Source organism: Eucyclogobius newberryi, unplaced genomic scaffold, assembly GCF_026437365.1.
Source record: "Eucyclogobius newberryi isolate DKJ021-1_F unplaced genomic scaffold, fEucNew1.0.hap1 SCAF_5, whole genome shotgun sequence".
NCBI classification, from domain to species: Eukaryota; Metazoa; Chordata; class Actinopteri; order Gobiiformes; family Gobiidae; genus Eucyclogobius; species Eucyclogobius newberryi.
The window spans coordinates 23,205,459-23,220,919 of NW_027316167.1; the positions used below are offsets into that span (position 1 = coordinate 23,205,459).

At 42.6% G+C, this 15,461-nt stretch overlaps 2 protein-coding genes across 4 annotated transcripts; both read right to left on the minus strand.

Moving 5' to 3' along the window:
* On the minus strand, positions 1-2,143 carry gcshb (glycine cleavage system protein H (aminomethyl carrier), b). The gene is made up of 5 exons (XM_072464949.1): positions 1,931-2,143; positions 917-996; positions 569-632; positions 370-501; positions 1-249 (listed from the first exon to the last, which is right to left on the minus strand). Exons 1-5 carry the CDS (start codon positions 2,079-2,081, stop codon positions 152-154), a joined length of 525 nt encoding a protein of 174 aa, XP_072321050.1. The 5' UTR covers positions 2,082-2,143; the 3' UTR covers positions 1-151.
* A 621-nt stretch (positions 2,144-2,764) lies between these two features.
* kars1 (lysyl-tRNA synthetase 1) lies at positions 2,765-8,708 on the minus strand. 3 transcript variants are annotated; one of them, XM_072464957.1, is made up of 14 exons: positions 7,770-8,009; positions 7,466-7,601; positions 7,222-7,387; positions 7,052-7,145; positions 6,636-6,822; positions 6,158-6,283; positions 5,951-6,070; positions 5,700-5,862; positions 4,321-4,494; positions 4,143-4,228; positions 3,959-4,044; positions 3,762-3,888; positions 3,548-3,691; positions 2,765-3,059 (listed from the first exon to the last, which is right to left on the minus strand). In XM_072464957.1, the coding sequence occupies exons 1-14, from the start codon at positions 7,907-7,909 to the stop codon at positions 2,985-2,987; spliced, it is 1,824 nt and encodes a 607-aa protein (XP_072321058.1). In that variant the 5' UTR covers positions 7,910-8,009; the 3' UTR covers positions 2,765-2,984. The 3 variants fall into 3 exon arrangements, with proteins under 3 accessions (XP_072321058.1, XP_072321060.1, XP_072321059.1); XM_072464959.1 differs by lacking the exon at positions 7,770-8,009 and adding an exon at positions 8,561-8,708 and having other exon boundaries at positions 2,776-3,059; XM_072464958.1 differs by having other exon boundaries at positions 2,857-3,059; positions 7,052-7,141; positions 7,218-7,387; positions 7,770-8,007.
* Positions 8,709-15,461: the final 6,753 nt, after the last annotated feature.

Sequence of the window (15,461 nt, forward strand, 5' to 3'; positions counted from 1 at the left end):
CCAGATGAACATTTTAGTAGCACACTTGATGCTACAGAAATGATTTATTTCAAAACCAAAATAAATATTGAACAAATATTTTTAGAAGCTGGGTTAATAAACATGTTATATTTCTTTGATTTGCAATTAGAGGTTTACAACATCAACAATCTTAATCCTCAAGTGACTTGACAAATTTATCATACGCAGATTGATCCATGAGACCATCAAGTTCTTCAGGCTTTCCAATATTCATCTTGATTAGCCAGCCTACGAAAAGAACACATTTGAATTCTAAAAATAGTTAAATGCGTTTTCCTCCATACGTTCAGCTGTCATGTACATTTTGTGTCAACTGATGAAATGGTGGGAAATATTTCTAAACTATACCTTCTCCATAACAGTCTTTGTTAACAAGTCCTGGGTTTTCTGCCAACTCTGTGTTGATTTCAGACACTTCACCAGTGAGGGGTGAGTATAATTCACTGGCCGCCTTTACACTTTCCAAGGCACCAAATTCCTCTAAAACAAAAATGTAAATGTTATTCAATTATGTTCCTGAATACCACATGTGCACACTTTTACATACCCATTTGTTCAAGGTTTTGTCCAACTTCTGGGAGCCCACAGTATACCACATCCCCCAATGCTTCCTGCAACGATGTGCATACTTAATAGGGGTGTCTCTTAATATAAAGAGCATTGCGAGTGATTTAGTTATAGAGACGGAGTCAGATTGGCCTGTGCACTGAAATTACCACAGGAGCCTCTTAGCCGAGTTGCACACGTTATCAACAGATCCATACAGCAATAAACCATTCAACTGGCTTGTACAGTAAAACTGAGAACAAAGTGTTGTTCAAAAGTTCATCTACTCGAGTGGATATCTAAAATTAGATAGGCCCTCTTAACAGGGCAATAAATCACAATAACTTACCTGAGCGTATTTGCTGATGCCAACGATGCCACTGCTCCCTTCTATTCGCACCCATTCATGTTTATCTGTGAACTTTAGAGCTGTGTGAAGAACAAAAAGATTTATTAGCCAAACAATTCTTCATTCCACATTTGATTAAAAAGTACATTTTCCCGTCATACATGGAATTCCAGAAACAAAAATGGCCATAACCTCAGATGGCAAGAGCCAGAATTCCCTACCGATTACATTGTACTTTGCCGTAAGTTAGCTTAAAGGTTTGTAATCTGACCATGTCTATTAGGGACTAAAAACTCGAGAAAATCCGATTTTTTTATTTAAAAAAAAAAGAGTGAAAATGTGGGGATGAGAGACAGGAAGGACATACAGGACATTTTCGGAGCTGGGAGTCGAAGTCACCACATTGCAACAGGCTACACCTGCAGCCTGGCATGTGTGCTGCGCCTTAACTACTGGACCACCAGGCAGCATATTTGAACAGAATTATTTGAACTGTTTCAATATGATCTGAAACACAGTAATTTACCTACCCACGTGACACTGCTGGTGGAAAAAACTAGTTAGAGCAAAGTATTAACAAGTTACAACACCTTCACCGTGATGCCCAGAGGGAAAGCACAAAAACAATATGCTAACTTTTGCTGTCAGATTTTAATGATAGAACCAGTCTTCACAACTTTCAACAACTGTTTGATCGTAGAATTAAAATAGTCATATCTGAATTAAGTCTTACAACTTCGATCATGTCCGGCTGTAAAAGTACGTGTTGCGTGCCACAATCCCTGCTAATTTCGTGCAGATGCCAATGCATTTTATTCTAGAGTAGCCCGTCCACTTCAAACGGTTTTGTAATGGCCAAAGCAAACACGTGTTAATATTTGGTTAAACAAGCGGTCACACGCTCCACGGTGGCGACCAGTGACATGCAGGAGTTTTGCAGACAGGAATGCGAGGTCTTCCCACGTTTAACGCGGCAGCTTCACTGGGAAAGCAACTTTTGTCTAATGTTTTTACCCGTGGACAAGGTCGAGCTGGAGCTCAGGGCCCGCGATGCGTCGCTCCTCAAAAGGAGCCGAGCAGCTGAAAACTGCGCTGTCGTCAAGGGCTGAAGAAGTCCGGAAGACAGGTTTAAGGACAGGCTCCGCAGCGCAGCTCTCATCGCCATCTTCTCTCGGTTTGTCTACTCTTTAAACGAGTGCACACAGACTAGGCCGCGTGAGCGCGCACCATCACTGACCCGCACATGGGCGGGCCTCAGTTAGAAAAGATCCATGGCCTCAGCCCGTGTGAGTGAAACAAGACTAGAACAAGAGCAGCAACAAGTGGAGCAGCAGCCAAATGCACATTGGCCGTGTGTGAAAGAAAGACCACAGAATAAATATGTTCAATTTATTATCACTTTTTTCATTTATTAAGCAGTTTTGGACTTGGCAACATTCAGTCCATTAAAAAACGTTTATTGTTATTGTAAGCCCTACCTTCAGTCTACCATTGGTTTGTTTGTCCACAGCCCATGAGCTATTGCAATTATGGTTTTGTCAAAGTACAAAAGAAAATCACGTCATTCACTTTAAAGGCGGTATGGACGATTTTTCGGCGATTTGAGAACGCAGGCGGAAGTGCGCATGCGCACTCCCCCGTGCGGACTGATACAACACACACGTGCGTTTGTTTATTAGCGCAACGGAGCGCATCGCATCTCTCGTCTCCCGTAGATTTCTGTCCACTTCTGAGTCAGCTGGAACTGTCTTTCTCCGTCTTCATTTTGCCCCGTACACTGAGGGAACTATATTATGATAGATCCATGCGCTTAGGCACGCGGAAACGTGGGGACGAGCCAGACGCGGCTGCAGGTGAGCGGTAGGTGCGTTTTATGATTGATACGTGGCAGGACAAATGAGATTTATCCACGCCACAGGGAAATATGATAAAAAAAATTGCTGAAAAAAATCGTCCATACCACCTTTAAGAAAGTTAAGAACCAAACCCTGGACACACAAACGTGATTAAAACAATGAGAGCAGAGGCTTCTGTTGACCACAGAGGGGAAAGCCTGATGTTCTTTGTGTCAGACAGAAGTGCCCTCTACAGGGGCCGAGGTCTTGTTGTCATCTGGCTTCATGGCTGGGAAGAGCAGCACCTCCTGGTGGACAAAATTAGAATATTTAAATCAGGTCTGTTTTGAGTGTTTGAACAAACTACTTCTTTGTTTGCACTTTAATCATAACCCCCAGTCATCAAACATGAAGCTCATTGTCACGTGTGACCAATTTAGCCTAAATCTCTTCTCCCATGCAAGCATGTGACCACTCTGACCAACTGGAGCCAGAGTTGCTAGAGCGAAGCAGAGCGAGCCAAAACAAAAATATTAAGGCTTTTCAACAAAGAAAAAGTTAATGATCTGAAAATGAAAAATAAAACAAATTCACTAAATCTGACCTTTGTTAAAGCTGTAGGTCCCTGTGCCAAACACAAGGAGTTTGTTTTTACATTTCTGGACTGTGGAGGATTTTTTCACTGCAGTTCCAATGGACTGGCCACTGGGGCAACCTCATGACTTATACTAGCACTACCCTATCCAGGTATTTATATAGATCCATGGCATCTTGGCACTGATCAGGATGGATTTACCTTGATATTGTTTGAGTCAGTGAGGAACATGGTAAGACGATCTATTCCCATGCCCCAGCCAGCGGTGGGAGGCAGACCATATTCCAGTGCAGTGCAGAAGTTATCATCAATAAACATGGCTTCATCATCGCCCTCAGCTTTGGCCTGTAAAAAAAAGACATGTTAACAGTTAAGCTTGAAATAAGACATCATTACAAAAGAGGTGTGGCAATACCTTGGCTTGCTGCTCAAACAGCTCTCTCTGTCTAATGGGGTCATTCAACTCCGTGTATGCGTTGCAGACTTCTTTCTTCATCACAAAAAGCTCAAAACGCTCCGTTAGGCCCTTATGCACTCTGTGCCTATAATCATCAGATCTGTCAGAATCTCTTCAATTGTGTTTTAAATAATTGAGTGAATATTTATCCCTACCATTTGGCCAGAGGGCTCATGATTTGAGGGTGGTCACAGATAAATGTTGGGCTGATGCATGTGACTTCAAGGAAGTCGCCAACCAACTAAAACAAAAACACACAAACACACACAAAAAAAAAACACATGAGCAACTATACTCAATCCAGAGTGTTGATAAAAATGGCACAAATGAAAATATCACCTTGTCAAGGAGACGTGCTGTGGTTCTTGGTGGTGGACATTCAACCCCTTTGTTGGCACACAGTTCGTCAAAGAATTTACGAGTCTCTGAAAATTAAAAGTAGAAAAATCACAGATTAAAAAATACTGAAGACTTAAATGAATGACATAGGTGATTTGGCTCATCTTTTGATACTTGCCTGGAGAGTCATAGGAGTCAGTAGGTGGGAATGGGACTCCCATGATCTTTTCCAGATCCTGTGTCAAGCTAATTCTTCTGAATGGTGGGGTGAAGTCAATCTCATAGGCCGTACCCTCTGGTCCATCTGGGTGGTAGCTTACTTTGTATCCACCAGTGATGTGCTTCACCATTCCTGATGGAAAGAGAGTTTGTTTATAGCTGTAATGTAAAAAGTCTATCCGGGAAAAAATGTGTCTATTGTGCTCTGACTGCATCTTATTAGAGAGCGTTTTAGCAAAGCAGGAAGCGTCATTAGCTTAACCGTGACAACAAAATCCACGCCGGCTCTCTGCAAGTAGTGAACAACGTTTATAAACTCATTGCGGTGAATAATTAGGATGCTAAGAACACATTGTATTTTGCCAAAAAAAATCCATTAGGCTGAGCAAAATAATAGGTCTGTTTGCTGTAACCCGACCGACCCGGCGTGAAACTAGCCGGCTAAAAAAAAAAAATTATCAGCATTTTGTTGAAAAAACTTTGAATTCTTTTATTTTTCAATTATTTAACCGACTCACCGGCCGGACTTCCCTTAATATGTGTTGAATATTTTTAATCACGCTTGCTATCCTTATAGCAAAGATAACGCACTGCGCAACGCATGTGCGTCTTCATAGTCAGTCCCCCACATGTGTCCGTGACAAAACAGACCACGGGTTAATGACTACAAATTGCCTTTTACAAGTTAGTGCGCCTCCGTCGGCGCCACTCAAGTGTCCATAGGACATGCCAGGGTGTCTGTCAGGGTGTCTTACGCAATGCATTCTGGGATTGACACACGCCCAGTAGCGTCATCACAACAAACATGGCGACACCCGTGTCCCCCACATGTCCCCCCCCCCCCCCCGCTCGTCTTCGCTACCAGAATTAAGGATAGCGGCATACAAAAGGTCGATTGAAATGTCTTAAAATCGTTTACAAGAGAATAGAGACATTTTCTGACATTGACTGTTGAAGCCTGACCTCTGGTGGTCACTCCGACTCAAAAAAAAAAAAAATGGCAAAATTTGGATTTTTTTTTTGCCTTCAAGGTAAAAAAAAAAAATAAGAATTTGCCTACCGACCGAGCCACTTGAAAAATGTTGGCTCGGGTAACAGCAAACAGACAATTTATTTGGGGTAGCCTTAGGTAAATTCACAAATGTTGAACCTGATCCTTTCGATCAGTGACCCGAGACCCAGTATATTACAATGAAAATCTTCATTTTAACAATATTTATTTTAGCTGCCCCCCCATCTGTAATGAATATTATTGGCCAATAGATTGTTGGCCAGCTGCAAAGACTTGAACTAGTTTCTGTTTTTCAAGTTACAGCTCCATTATTATCAGTTTCTTACCTGAAAGGAGTTTCTCTGTGATTTCCATGAGGTCATGGTAATCCGCATAAGCCATGTAGAACTCACAGGTGGTGAATTCTGGGTTGTGGGTAAGGTCAATGCCTTCATTTCTAAACTGACGTCCAATTTCATAAACTCTATCCATTCCTCCAACTACAAGCATCTGTGGAAATATAGATTTAAAGTTTCCATCTGGGATTAAAACAATATTTTCTATTTGAACATAGAAAGGAATCAAATCTGAATGTCACCTTATGGTACAACTCTGGTGCGATTCTCATGAACAGTTTCATATCCAACTCATTGTGGTGAGTTACAAATGGACGGGCGACAGCTCCACCAGGAATAAGGTTCATCATCGGCGTCTCAATCTTGAAGTACAAAAATCTGTATCTGTGAGTGCTCTCAGCATACTGGCTTTGGAGTCACACACTCGTCATGTTATATGCATGCATTACCTCTAAAAATCCCATCTCGTCCAAAAACCTGCGCAGGTATGTAATGATCTTGGCTCGTGTTAAAAACTTCTGCCTCACATAGTCGTTAAGAATCAGATCCAAATATCGCTGACGGAATCGTGTTTCCTAAAAGAAACAAAACACAAAAACTAGAAGTTGAATACATAATTGATGTTATTGGTACATTAATCTAGTTAGAGTGGAAATGAGGTATAAAGCCTGATATCACATGACTGAAAATTTATAACAAACATACAAAAAAATATATATATATATATATATATATATATATATATATATATATATATATATATATATATATATATATATATATATATATATATATATATATTATATATATATATATATATATATATATATATATATATATTATATATATATATATATATATATTTATTACACACACACTACAGCACTATAGTAGTAGTGCAATGCAGTATTAAACTGTTCAGGATACCTTGTCTTTGAGGCCAAAGTGAAGGTGAGGCAACATGTGTAAGCACGGTGACAGCAGAGTCATTTCAGTGGGAACGATGCTCAACTCTCCTTTTTTGGTTTTCCCTGGATTCCCACGAACACCAATGATGTCGCCACGGCGAAGCTTGTTGTTAGTAGCAACAAAGTCTTCTTCAGACTTGTAGTTTCTGACAGTAAAAACAAAATGCTTAATAGAGAAAAGAACTGAGCAAAATAGAAACAAAAACTACAAGCTCAGTTTTAGTTTCAATTTTAGTCACTGATGTAATCATAAAAAAGTTCCATTTTACAGCACTAAGCCAAACTCGCGCATGTCGATGTGTCTTGATAGTTCAGTCATCAACATGCCAACATATATTACAAAACATTTTTATTTTCTCTAAATCTACTTTGTACCTTGAGTTTGCCATGACTTGCAGTTTGACCCCTTCGCCTCGTAGATCATAGAAAATCAGCTTGGTGCCTGACGCTCTCTTGGCATGGACTCTGCCTGCCACGGACAAGAAAGTCAGATAATGACATTTCCTACAAAAGGGTTCATTTAACTATTTCCAAATAGCACATACCGGCTACATTCAGGACCACGTCTGACAGTTGGTCTCCTGGTTGTAGATGGTTATACTTCTCAATGAACTCCGTTAGAGACAGGTCAACATGATACTTGTGGGGGTATGGGTCCTCTTCAGTGCCCTTCAGTGCCTGGATGGCTTGTGTGCGAATCTTGAAGTATTGCTATATGAACCCAAAACATACATTTTATTAAACAGGTTAATACACGCTATGACGAATAAAAGTGAAAGTAATTCTTGCATTTGGGTCAAGCGTTTCTTCATCCAATAAATCATGGGCGTCATTATCGGTTTCCTTCTTTTGTTCCACATGTTCTTTCACTTTAGCCTCTTTCTCTGCAGCCTTTTTCTCAGCCTTCATTCGCCTCTTCAACTCACTGTCCAGAAAAGAGCAAAGACCATTACAACACATACAGACACAATGCACTTAATTTCAGAAATGACAACCTGTTATTAAATGCACAACATGCACTCGCAAAGGAGATGGTCCAGCACTAGTAGCTACAAAAGGTTGGCTCTCATTACACAACAGAACAGCCACCAACCTTTTGCCACCTTTCCAACGATTCCCACAGATTTGAAGGGGCACTGCAGTTGTACACGGGGGTGCATATCTTAACCAGTGCCCGCAGACCCCATAGGCTTGGCACAGCTGCTGCCTGGCTACTCTGACCACACACAACATGCTGGCTACCAAATGCAGCAGACAAACCTTGAGGAATAGATTCACGCTCACTGTTTGTGGGCCGTCAGCTTTAACAATTCACAGCTACTTACAGGGAATGTATAATATGCTGTAAAAATTAAAAAAAAAATACTACACATTTTAAGCACTGACAGTGACACTGCCCACGTCAGCTAAAGGGCAAGCCGCACGAAGATCAACATGATTATTAAAGTGAAAGGCAGCTGCATTATTATAACTAGTTCATACGATTTACTGGTTCTCCAAATAAAGCTTATCCGGCTTTAAAAACATGCACGCAACGGTGAAACTAGCTAACATTTCGTAGAGCCGAAACGAAAACGTGCAGCGAGAGTTCCTTGGACGAGCCTTTTGGATATTGTAGTTCCAACGCGTCTCACAATACATGACGGGAATGCGACACAAAATCCGAAGAAAACTACATCTACGACCACGACCGCAAGGGCTTCTGGGAAATGCGAACCATATGGAGCCCGCGACTAGTGCTTACGGTCTTCTAACTGATGTTACGTGAAGTAATACGCCGCGTGGGCAGCTGCAATTCACCACGTGAGGAAATAAAAGCCCTCAAAGTACACAAGAAGTGGCATTGTGAGCGTGTTTGAGGTGAAATAAAACAGACTGGCTCACTTCTTGCTGAGTTTTTCCCCGTCCGCCGTGGTCACTTCTGCCATGATGTCGCTGCTCGGTGCCGCTCGCGCTGAGTCTGAACGCGCGGCGGAAGTGCACGAGCGTCAGATGCGAGCGTAGGTTGAGTCCGATTTCTCCCGCCCGCAAAGCCTAAACCGTGGATGGAGGTTGAACAAATGACACAAATGAGCTGTGTTATTAAAAAACGAATGGACAATAGGGGGCGGATCATGGGCGGGCGGACCCAAGGACGACCAGGGCCATTGCAAAGCGTAGCTACCCAACAGGCATTACGGGCAATTGATTGGGGCCCTTTGATCACTAGAGGCCCCCAGAGAGCAGTGCTTAGGTTAGGCCACAGTTATTTTATTACTTGGTTTACGGATTTTTAAATGAAATATTGAACAGGCGGGCGAAATATAAATACAATTTAAATTTCAAAAGATTTTTTCTTCCGGGTTTTCACAAAACGCATCGGGGGAAGAGAGGAGGGGAGGAGGGGCGCGCAGGAGTGTGTACCTAGATTTAGCGTGTATTGCATTGGTAGAACAGATGCATCTCAGTGTGCACCCTTAGTCACGGCAAAGCGCGCTGGAGAAAATGTGTTTTTTAATGTGGTTTTAAATGTGTATTTGCAATATAAAGGCGCGCAGCAGACACGGAAACGGGCGCGCGTGTCTTCACATGCTCTTCCGGGGCCGTGCGCAGGGACGGAGCAGCTCCGTCAGACTCCCGCAGGAAAAATTGCTTCACACGCTCTTATCTTTTGACTTAATACCGCTTTTTATATTTCATTTAATGCTATTTTGCATTGTCGGCGGTACTTTCTAAAAAAAAATTGATAATAATTTATTTTATTTATATTTTTGAATTCAACAATCTAAGTGCGGCGGATCCGTAAACCAAGTAATAAAATAACTGCGGCCTTACTATACATTTTTATTTCCTATGACCTACGAGGGGAAGGGGTCAAGCTAATAGATCCATGGCTTAAAGTCGTGGCAAACCCGAGGTACAAAGTCAATTTAGAGAAGATAAACATGTTGTGTAATATGTTGGCATGTTGATGACTGAACTATCAAGACACATTACATGTGCGAGTTTGGCTTAGTGCAGTAAACTTGTTTTTGTTGTAATTAAATCAGTGACTAAAATTGAAACTAAAACTGTACTTGTAGTTTTTGTTTCTATTTTGCTCAGTTCTTTTATCATTTAAGCATTTTGTTACAGCAATTAAATTATTAGGTCTCTCTATTGATCTCGCCCCCTCCTGGACACCCCACTAACTACAAGTGCATAGTAAACAAAGAAATGATGGGGCCTGTGATTCTCAAGCGAGTCACTTTGCAGTTTGAGTATTTCCTTAATTTAGAGACAAATTCTTCTTCTTATTCTTCTTCTATAGTGTTTTATGGCGGCTGGTTATTCTTTATTCTTTAGACTTTATTCTTCAGACTTTATTCTTCAGACAGTCACCATCGTAGGGACGCCTGTGATAACTCCTCTGACCGTGTTTCTTTCAGCATCTGAAACGAGAATGCTCTTTTCACCCAGACTTTTAATCCCAATCGCTTTCCTTTGCTGAGCCCTGTCTTTGCACACAACCAGCAGCGAGCCATCTCCAAGGACTCGAAGAAGAAGAACACCAAAGAAGAGGAGTCAGGTAGTATGGGATGGAAGAAGAAGAGGACTCAGGGCTGCGCAGTGGGCAGCTCAGAGGGACAAGAGATGGCGGAGGGGAGTGGACCGATGGTCAGCAGCGATCTGGATAGTGGGGAGAAGCAACCTCCTGTGGATGTTGGTGCCCGGAAACGTAAAATGTCCCCTGGCTCGTCTGTGTCGGAGGGTTCTGGCAGTGAGATGCAAGATGGAGCTGCAAACATTGGGAATGAGAGCACAGAGTGTAAGGTGTTCATAAAGCTTGCACAGGAAAATGCGTCCTTATGGCGGCTGGTATCCAAGTGTTACATTCCCGCCCCCAACTTTATTCTTTAGACTTTATTCTCTTCTTTAGACTTACAATGAAAAAGTCTGGCGGTAATGCGACAGGACTACGATAAAACACCAAAGAAGAAGAAGAAGAAGAGCTAGTCTCCGGTCTGGAGAGACGGGAGATGGCGGAGGAGAGTGGATCGGTGGTCGAAGACGTTCTGGACGGCGTGGAGGAGCAGCCTTTTCTGGCTGCACGTGCCCGGAAACGTAAAAAGTCCCTTAGCTCGTCCGAGGGTTCTGGGAATGAGCAGCAGGATGAGGCTGAAGCTATTGATATCCGGAGTGAGAGCAGAGACTGTAAGGTGATCATAAAGCTTGCACAGGATAGTGCATCCTTTAAGGAGTGGAATTCAGTGGCATTGTCAAAGAGCCTAACTGTAGCTGTGGGAGTGATCAAGAGTGCGAGTGTCCTTAGAGATGGCTCGCTGCTGGTCGTGTGCAAGGACGCGGCTCAGCAACGGAAGGCGATTGGAACTAAACGTCTGGGTGGAAAGGACATTCTTGTGTCTGATGCTGAAAGAAACACGGTCAGAGGAGTTATCGTAGGTGTCCCTATGGCAACGTCTGTGGATGAAGTTAAGGAGAATTTGACTGGAGCTACGGTGGTGGACGCTAGGCGGTTGAAGGTGACCCGGTCTGGGGTAAGATGTGACAGCTTGTCGGTAATGGTAACACTTGAAGGGAGGTGCCTGCCTAGTAAGGTGTTCATTGGGTTCATGTGCCATGACGTTAGGCCATATGTTCCACCGCCCCTGCGTTGCTTTAAGTGCCAGCGCTTTGGGCATATTGCAGCGGTCTGTAGAGGGAGGCAAAGATGTGGTAAATGTGCAGGAGATCACGAGTATGGGAAGTGTGACGTGGGAGCAAAACTGAAGTGCTGTAACTGTGGGGAAGAACATAGCTCTGCCTACGGGGGATGCAGGTTTAGCAAAAGAGCTGCTGAGGTGCAGAAAATAAAGGTCTCTCAAGGTATATCCTATGCAGATGCAGTCAAGAAAGTTTCAAGTAACGAGTTTAGAGTAAATACAGAGAGAGGAGCCAGCGCTGCTCCCAGCCAGGGCGAAATGAGAAAGGCCAGCGTGGCTCCCAAGAAGTGTGAAGGTTTCAAGAGTGGAGGTCCCAAGTGTGCAGGTTCCAGAATTAATGAGAATACCCTGGTTGTGGATAGAGAGGATTTTGTACTCTTTATGGTGGATGTTGTAAACTGTGCTGCTCAGACTCAAAGCAGAACTGAAAGGATCAGGATCATTGCTAAAGCTGCAGGGAGATTCCTTGGAACAAAGGAGCTTGATTGGGCAGACATAGAAAACAGGCTAAAGGCGATAAATGGGAGTCGGAGTGATGGGGGTCTGCTTTTGGGGAGTCAGGGTGATCAGAGTGACGAGATGGGGGTGGGGGTGGTCTCCTGTCCTCGTCCAGTCTCGTAGACGCACGGCTGCCAAGCAGCGACATCAGTGGAAATATTAAAGCCTATAGAATGAAGCCTAAAGAATAAAGCTGTACGGTGGAAGCACCGAACGTCAAAGAAGGAGAGGAAGATGAAGAAGAGTCTCCCTGGAATAAAGCCGGTTGTTGTTGTTGTTGTTGTTGTTTTATGGCGGTTGGCATCCAATTGTTGCATTACCGCCAGACTTTATTCCTGAGACCTCAGACTGTCGTAGTGCGTAAAAGTACTCCTTCCATTGCTTTGGTGTTACAAAGCCCATGAGGTCATGATATGTCTTTGTGACTAGAATAGTTGTTGTTGTTTCAGAGACGAGTCGTCTCTGAAACAACAACAACTATTCTAGTCACAAAGACATATCATGACCTCATGGGCTTTGTAAAGAATAAAGTCTGGCGGTAATGCAACACTTGGATGCCAACCGCCATAAAACAACAACAACAACAACAACAACAACTTCATTCTTTAGATTTCTCCAGACTGAGCACCCTTGCACAGCGAAAGGAATGCAGGTGACATCATAAAGCATGCTATCCTGCAAAGGCTGGAGCGCCCCCTACTAGATTCGCCACTAACTACAAGCGCACGTGGCCTCGGGCCTCGAAGTCTAAAGAATGAAGTCTAAAGAGTTAAGTTCAAAGAGTGAAGTCTAAATAATGAAGTCTAATTAATGAAAAAGAATAAAGTCTAAAGAATAAAGTCTGGCGGTAATGTAGCACTTGGATACCAACTGCCATTAAAACACCAAAGAAGAAGAAGAAGACCACGACACCAGCACTCCATCCAACGTCAGCCGAACCGAAACCACAACAACAGCACAACCAGACAGGTTCCACAGAGAATATTTTCTGATTCTGAGATTGCCCTTTTGCATTAGGCCAGAGCTTCTCAAACTTTAACTGGCGCACCTCCCCTTAGTAGATAAAAAAGTATCCACGCTCCCCCACAGCCTCTGGTACAGTGCAGAATTGGTGATTGGTGACTTGTTATTGTGTAGCTTTTAATGGCGGTTTGCAGCCAACTGAAAAGGTGCATGTACCGCCACCTACTCAGAATCAGAAAATGTTAGGTATTGCCATTGTCAATGAACAAAATTCACAAACAAAGGAACTTGCTTTGGTGATTCAGTGCAACATAAAACAATGAACAACAATAAAACAACATATATAGAATCAAAAGGGCATGCATTGAAGAAAGACAATTTAACATTATGTAACACTGGTTAGGTGTTCTGTGGGTGCGAGTCTGCTTTGATTACGAAACAAGCCAGTCAGTGTGGGTCAAAGCCTTAAAGGCTGCTTTTATTTAAAACAATATAAAAAGGTCTGATAAAGAGTTGGTGAGGGTCCACTCTAGCTGGGGAGGGAGAGGCATACTACAAGTGACACAACAAACAAACAAGATTAAAGAAAACAAACCATTATCATAACTTAAAACACTCCATCACCAATAACTATGAATAAAATCACCCACTAAAGTGAGCCCCAATCCTCCCCGGCAACCTCAGGACCGACACCAACTACTGTTAAAACTAAGCAATATAAAACTGTATAAAAACGGACTATATAAAAACGGCAACCCGCACTTCGCCTTTAAAAAACACACAGGACTTTAGACCCAGCCACCAACATGGGCTCCAGCCTGCCCAGGAAAAGGAAGTGACATTCACGACCCCTGACCTTTATGCTCTCCTGTGACAAAGTCACATGACTGGGCTTGCCTTGCCACAATTATATTAAATAAAAGGGAGTGTCTACAGAGCCGCGAAACTGCCATGTTATTTTGTGCCGCGTCTCCTGAAACTGCTGGGCTATCTGCAGCCACGGCCAAATAAAAATGGCCTTACTATGGACACAAAATGTACAGTAACATTTACAGACGTAGTGCAGAAAGTGAACAGTGCAGTGAGTTGGTGATTAAATTGTGATTAAAGTGACAGGTGTTTAAGAAGTGTTCATGATTCCAATGGCAGAGGGAAAGAAACTGTTCTTGTGGCGGGAGGTTCTGGTCCGGATGGACCATTGCCTCCTGCGTGAGGGGAGTGGCTCAAATAGTCCATGTCCAGGGTGAGAGTTCTGAGAGAGAGAGTCCTGGAGATGTACAGGTCCTGCAGAGTGGAAGTCTGCAGCAGATCACCTTCTCAGCAGAGCTCACACTGCACTATAGTCTCTGTTTGTCCCTGGCTGTGGCTCCAGCGTACCACACAGTGATGGAGGAGAATGGACTAAATGATGGCCGTGTAGAACTGCACCATCATCTGTGCTGGCAGCTTGGTTTTCCTCAGCTGCAGAAGGAACTACATCCTCTGCTGGGCCTTCTTGATGAGGGAGCTGATGATGGGCTCCAGCTTGAGGTCCTGAGTGATAGTGGTGCAGAGGAAGCAGAAAGAGTGTGGACAGGAGATCAACTGAAACCTTAATACTAAAAGGCTGCTTTTGTTGTGCGGCAGTTGGCAGCCAACTGAAAAGGTGCATTTACTGCCACCTACTGGAATGAGTGTGGACAGGAGATCAACGGAAACCATAATACTAAAGGGAGTGTCTATATAGCCGCGACGCGCGGCCGAAACTGCCAGGTTATTTCGCACCGCGGCCTAATAGCTGTAGCCAATACTAAAAGGGGACTTTAGTGTAACACTACAAAGATGCGCTTTACTCTATAATATTCCAATTAATCCTGTGTTGTATAAGTAACTGTAGCTTTACATAATTTTTGTGACTCGAATGTAAGAAGCTGTTCAGCTATTGAATTCCTGTTTAGCGCACTATTTAGCTCAAGTGGCCTGAATGGGAGGTCAAGATCATCTAGAGTTGAAGGCTGGGGTTTAATCAATTCAACATTCTGTGCCGGAGTATTATCTTTGCATTGGTTTGCTACAGGTAAAAGATTGTCAGAGCCGTGTACTGACACAAAAGTATTAGCCAATAGTTCAGCTTTATTAACAACACACAACAAAACAGTTATGAAGAGCTGTTTTGTATCTTGCTTGTTCCATTGTCTTAAACATTTCATTACTGCCAATGTCACAAACAATTTTTTTTAAATTCAAAACACAGCAACAGATGCAAGGAAAGGATTTGACTGAAAACTACAACAATGTAAGGAGTCTGTAGAACAGAAAGCATGTGGCATTACAAATACTATCATACAGTGATTGCCAAGTTGAAAATATTTCTTTAAGATGATGTAATTACCACTTTGGTCATAGAAATATCAAATATACTTCAGCAACATGACAGGGATTACATGAATTAAATATCTATTGAATCAAGAGCACACTTTCTTGAAGACAAATTTTATACATTAATGTATTAGATGATTTTGGGAAATGTTTTACACAAATAAATTAGACTTCAACAAATAAGTAAAAAGGTTTAAATCTAAAATATACAATAACATTTTAAAACATTGGACACATTCAGGTCATTACAGGTGAAAGAAAGCAATTCAAAATAAGCCCTTTAC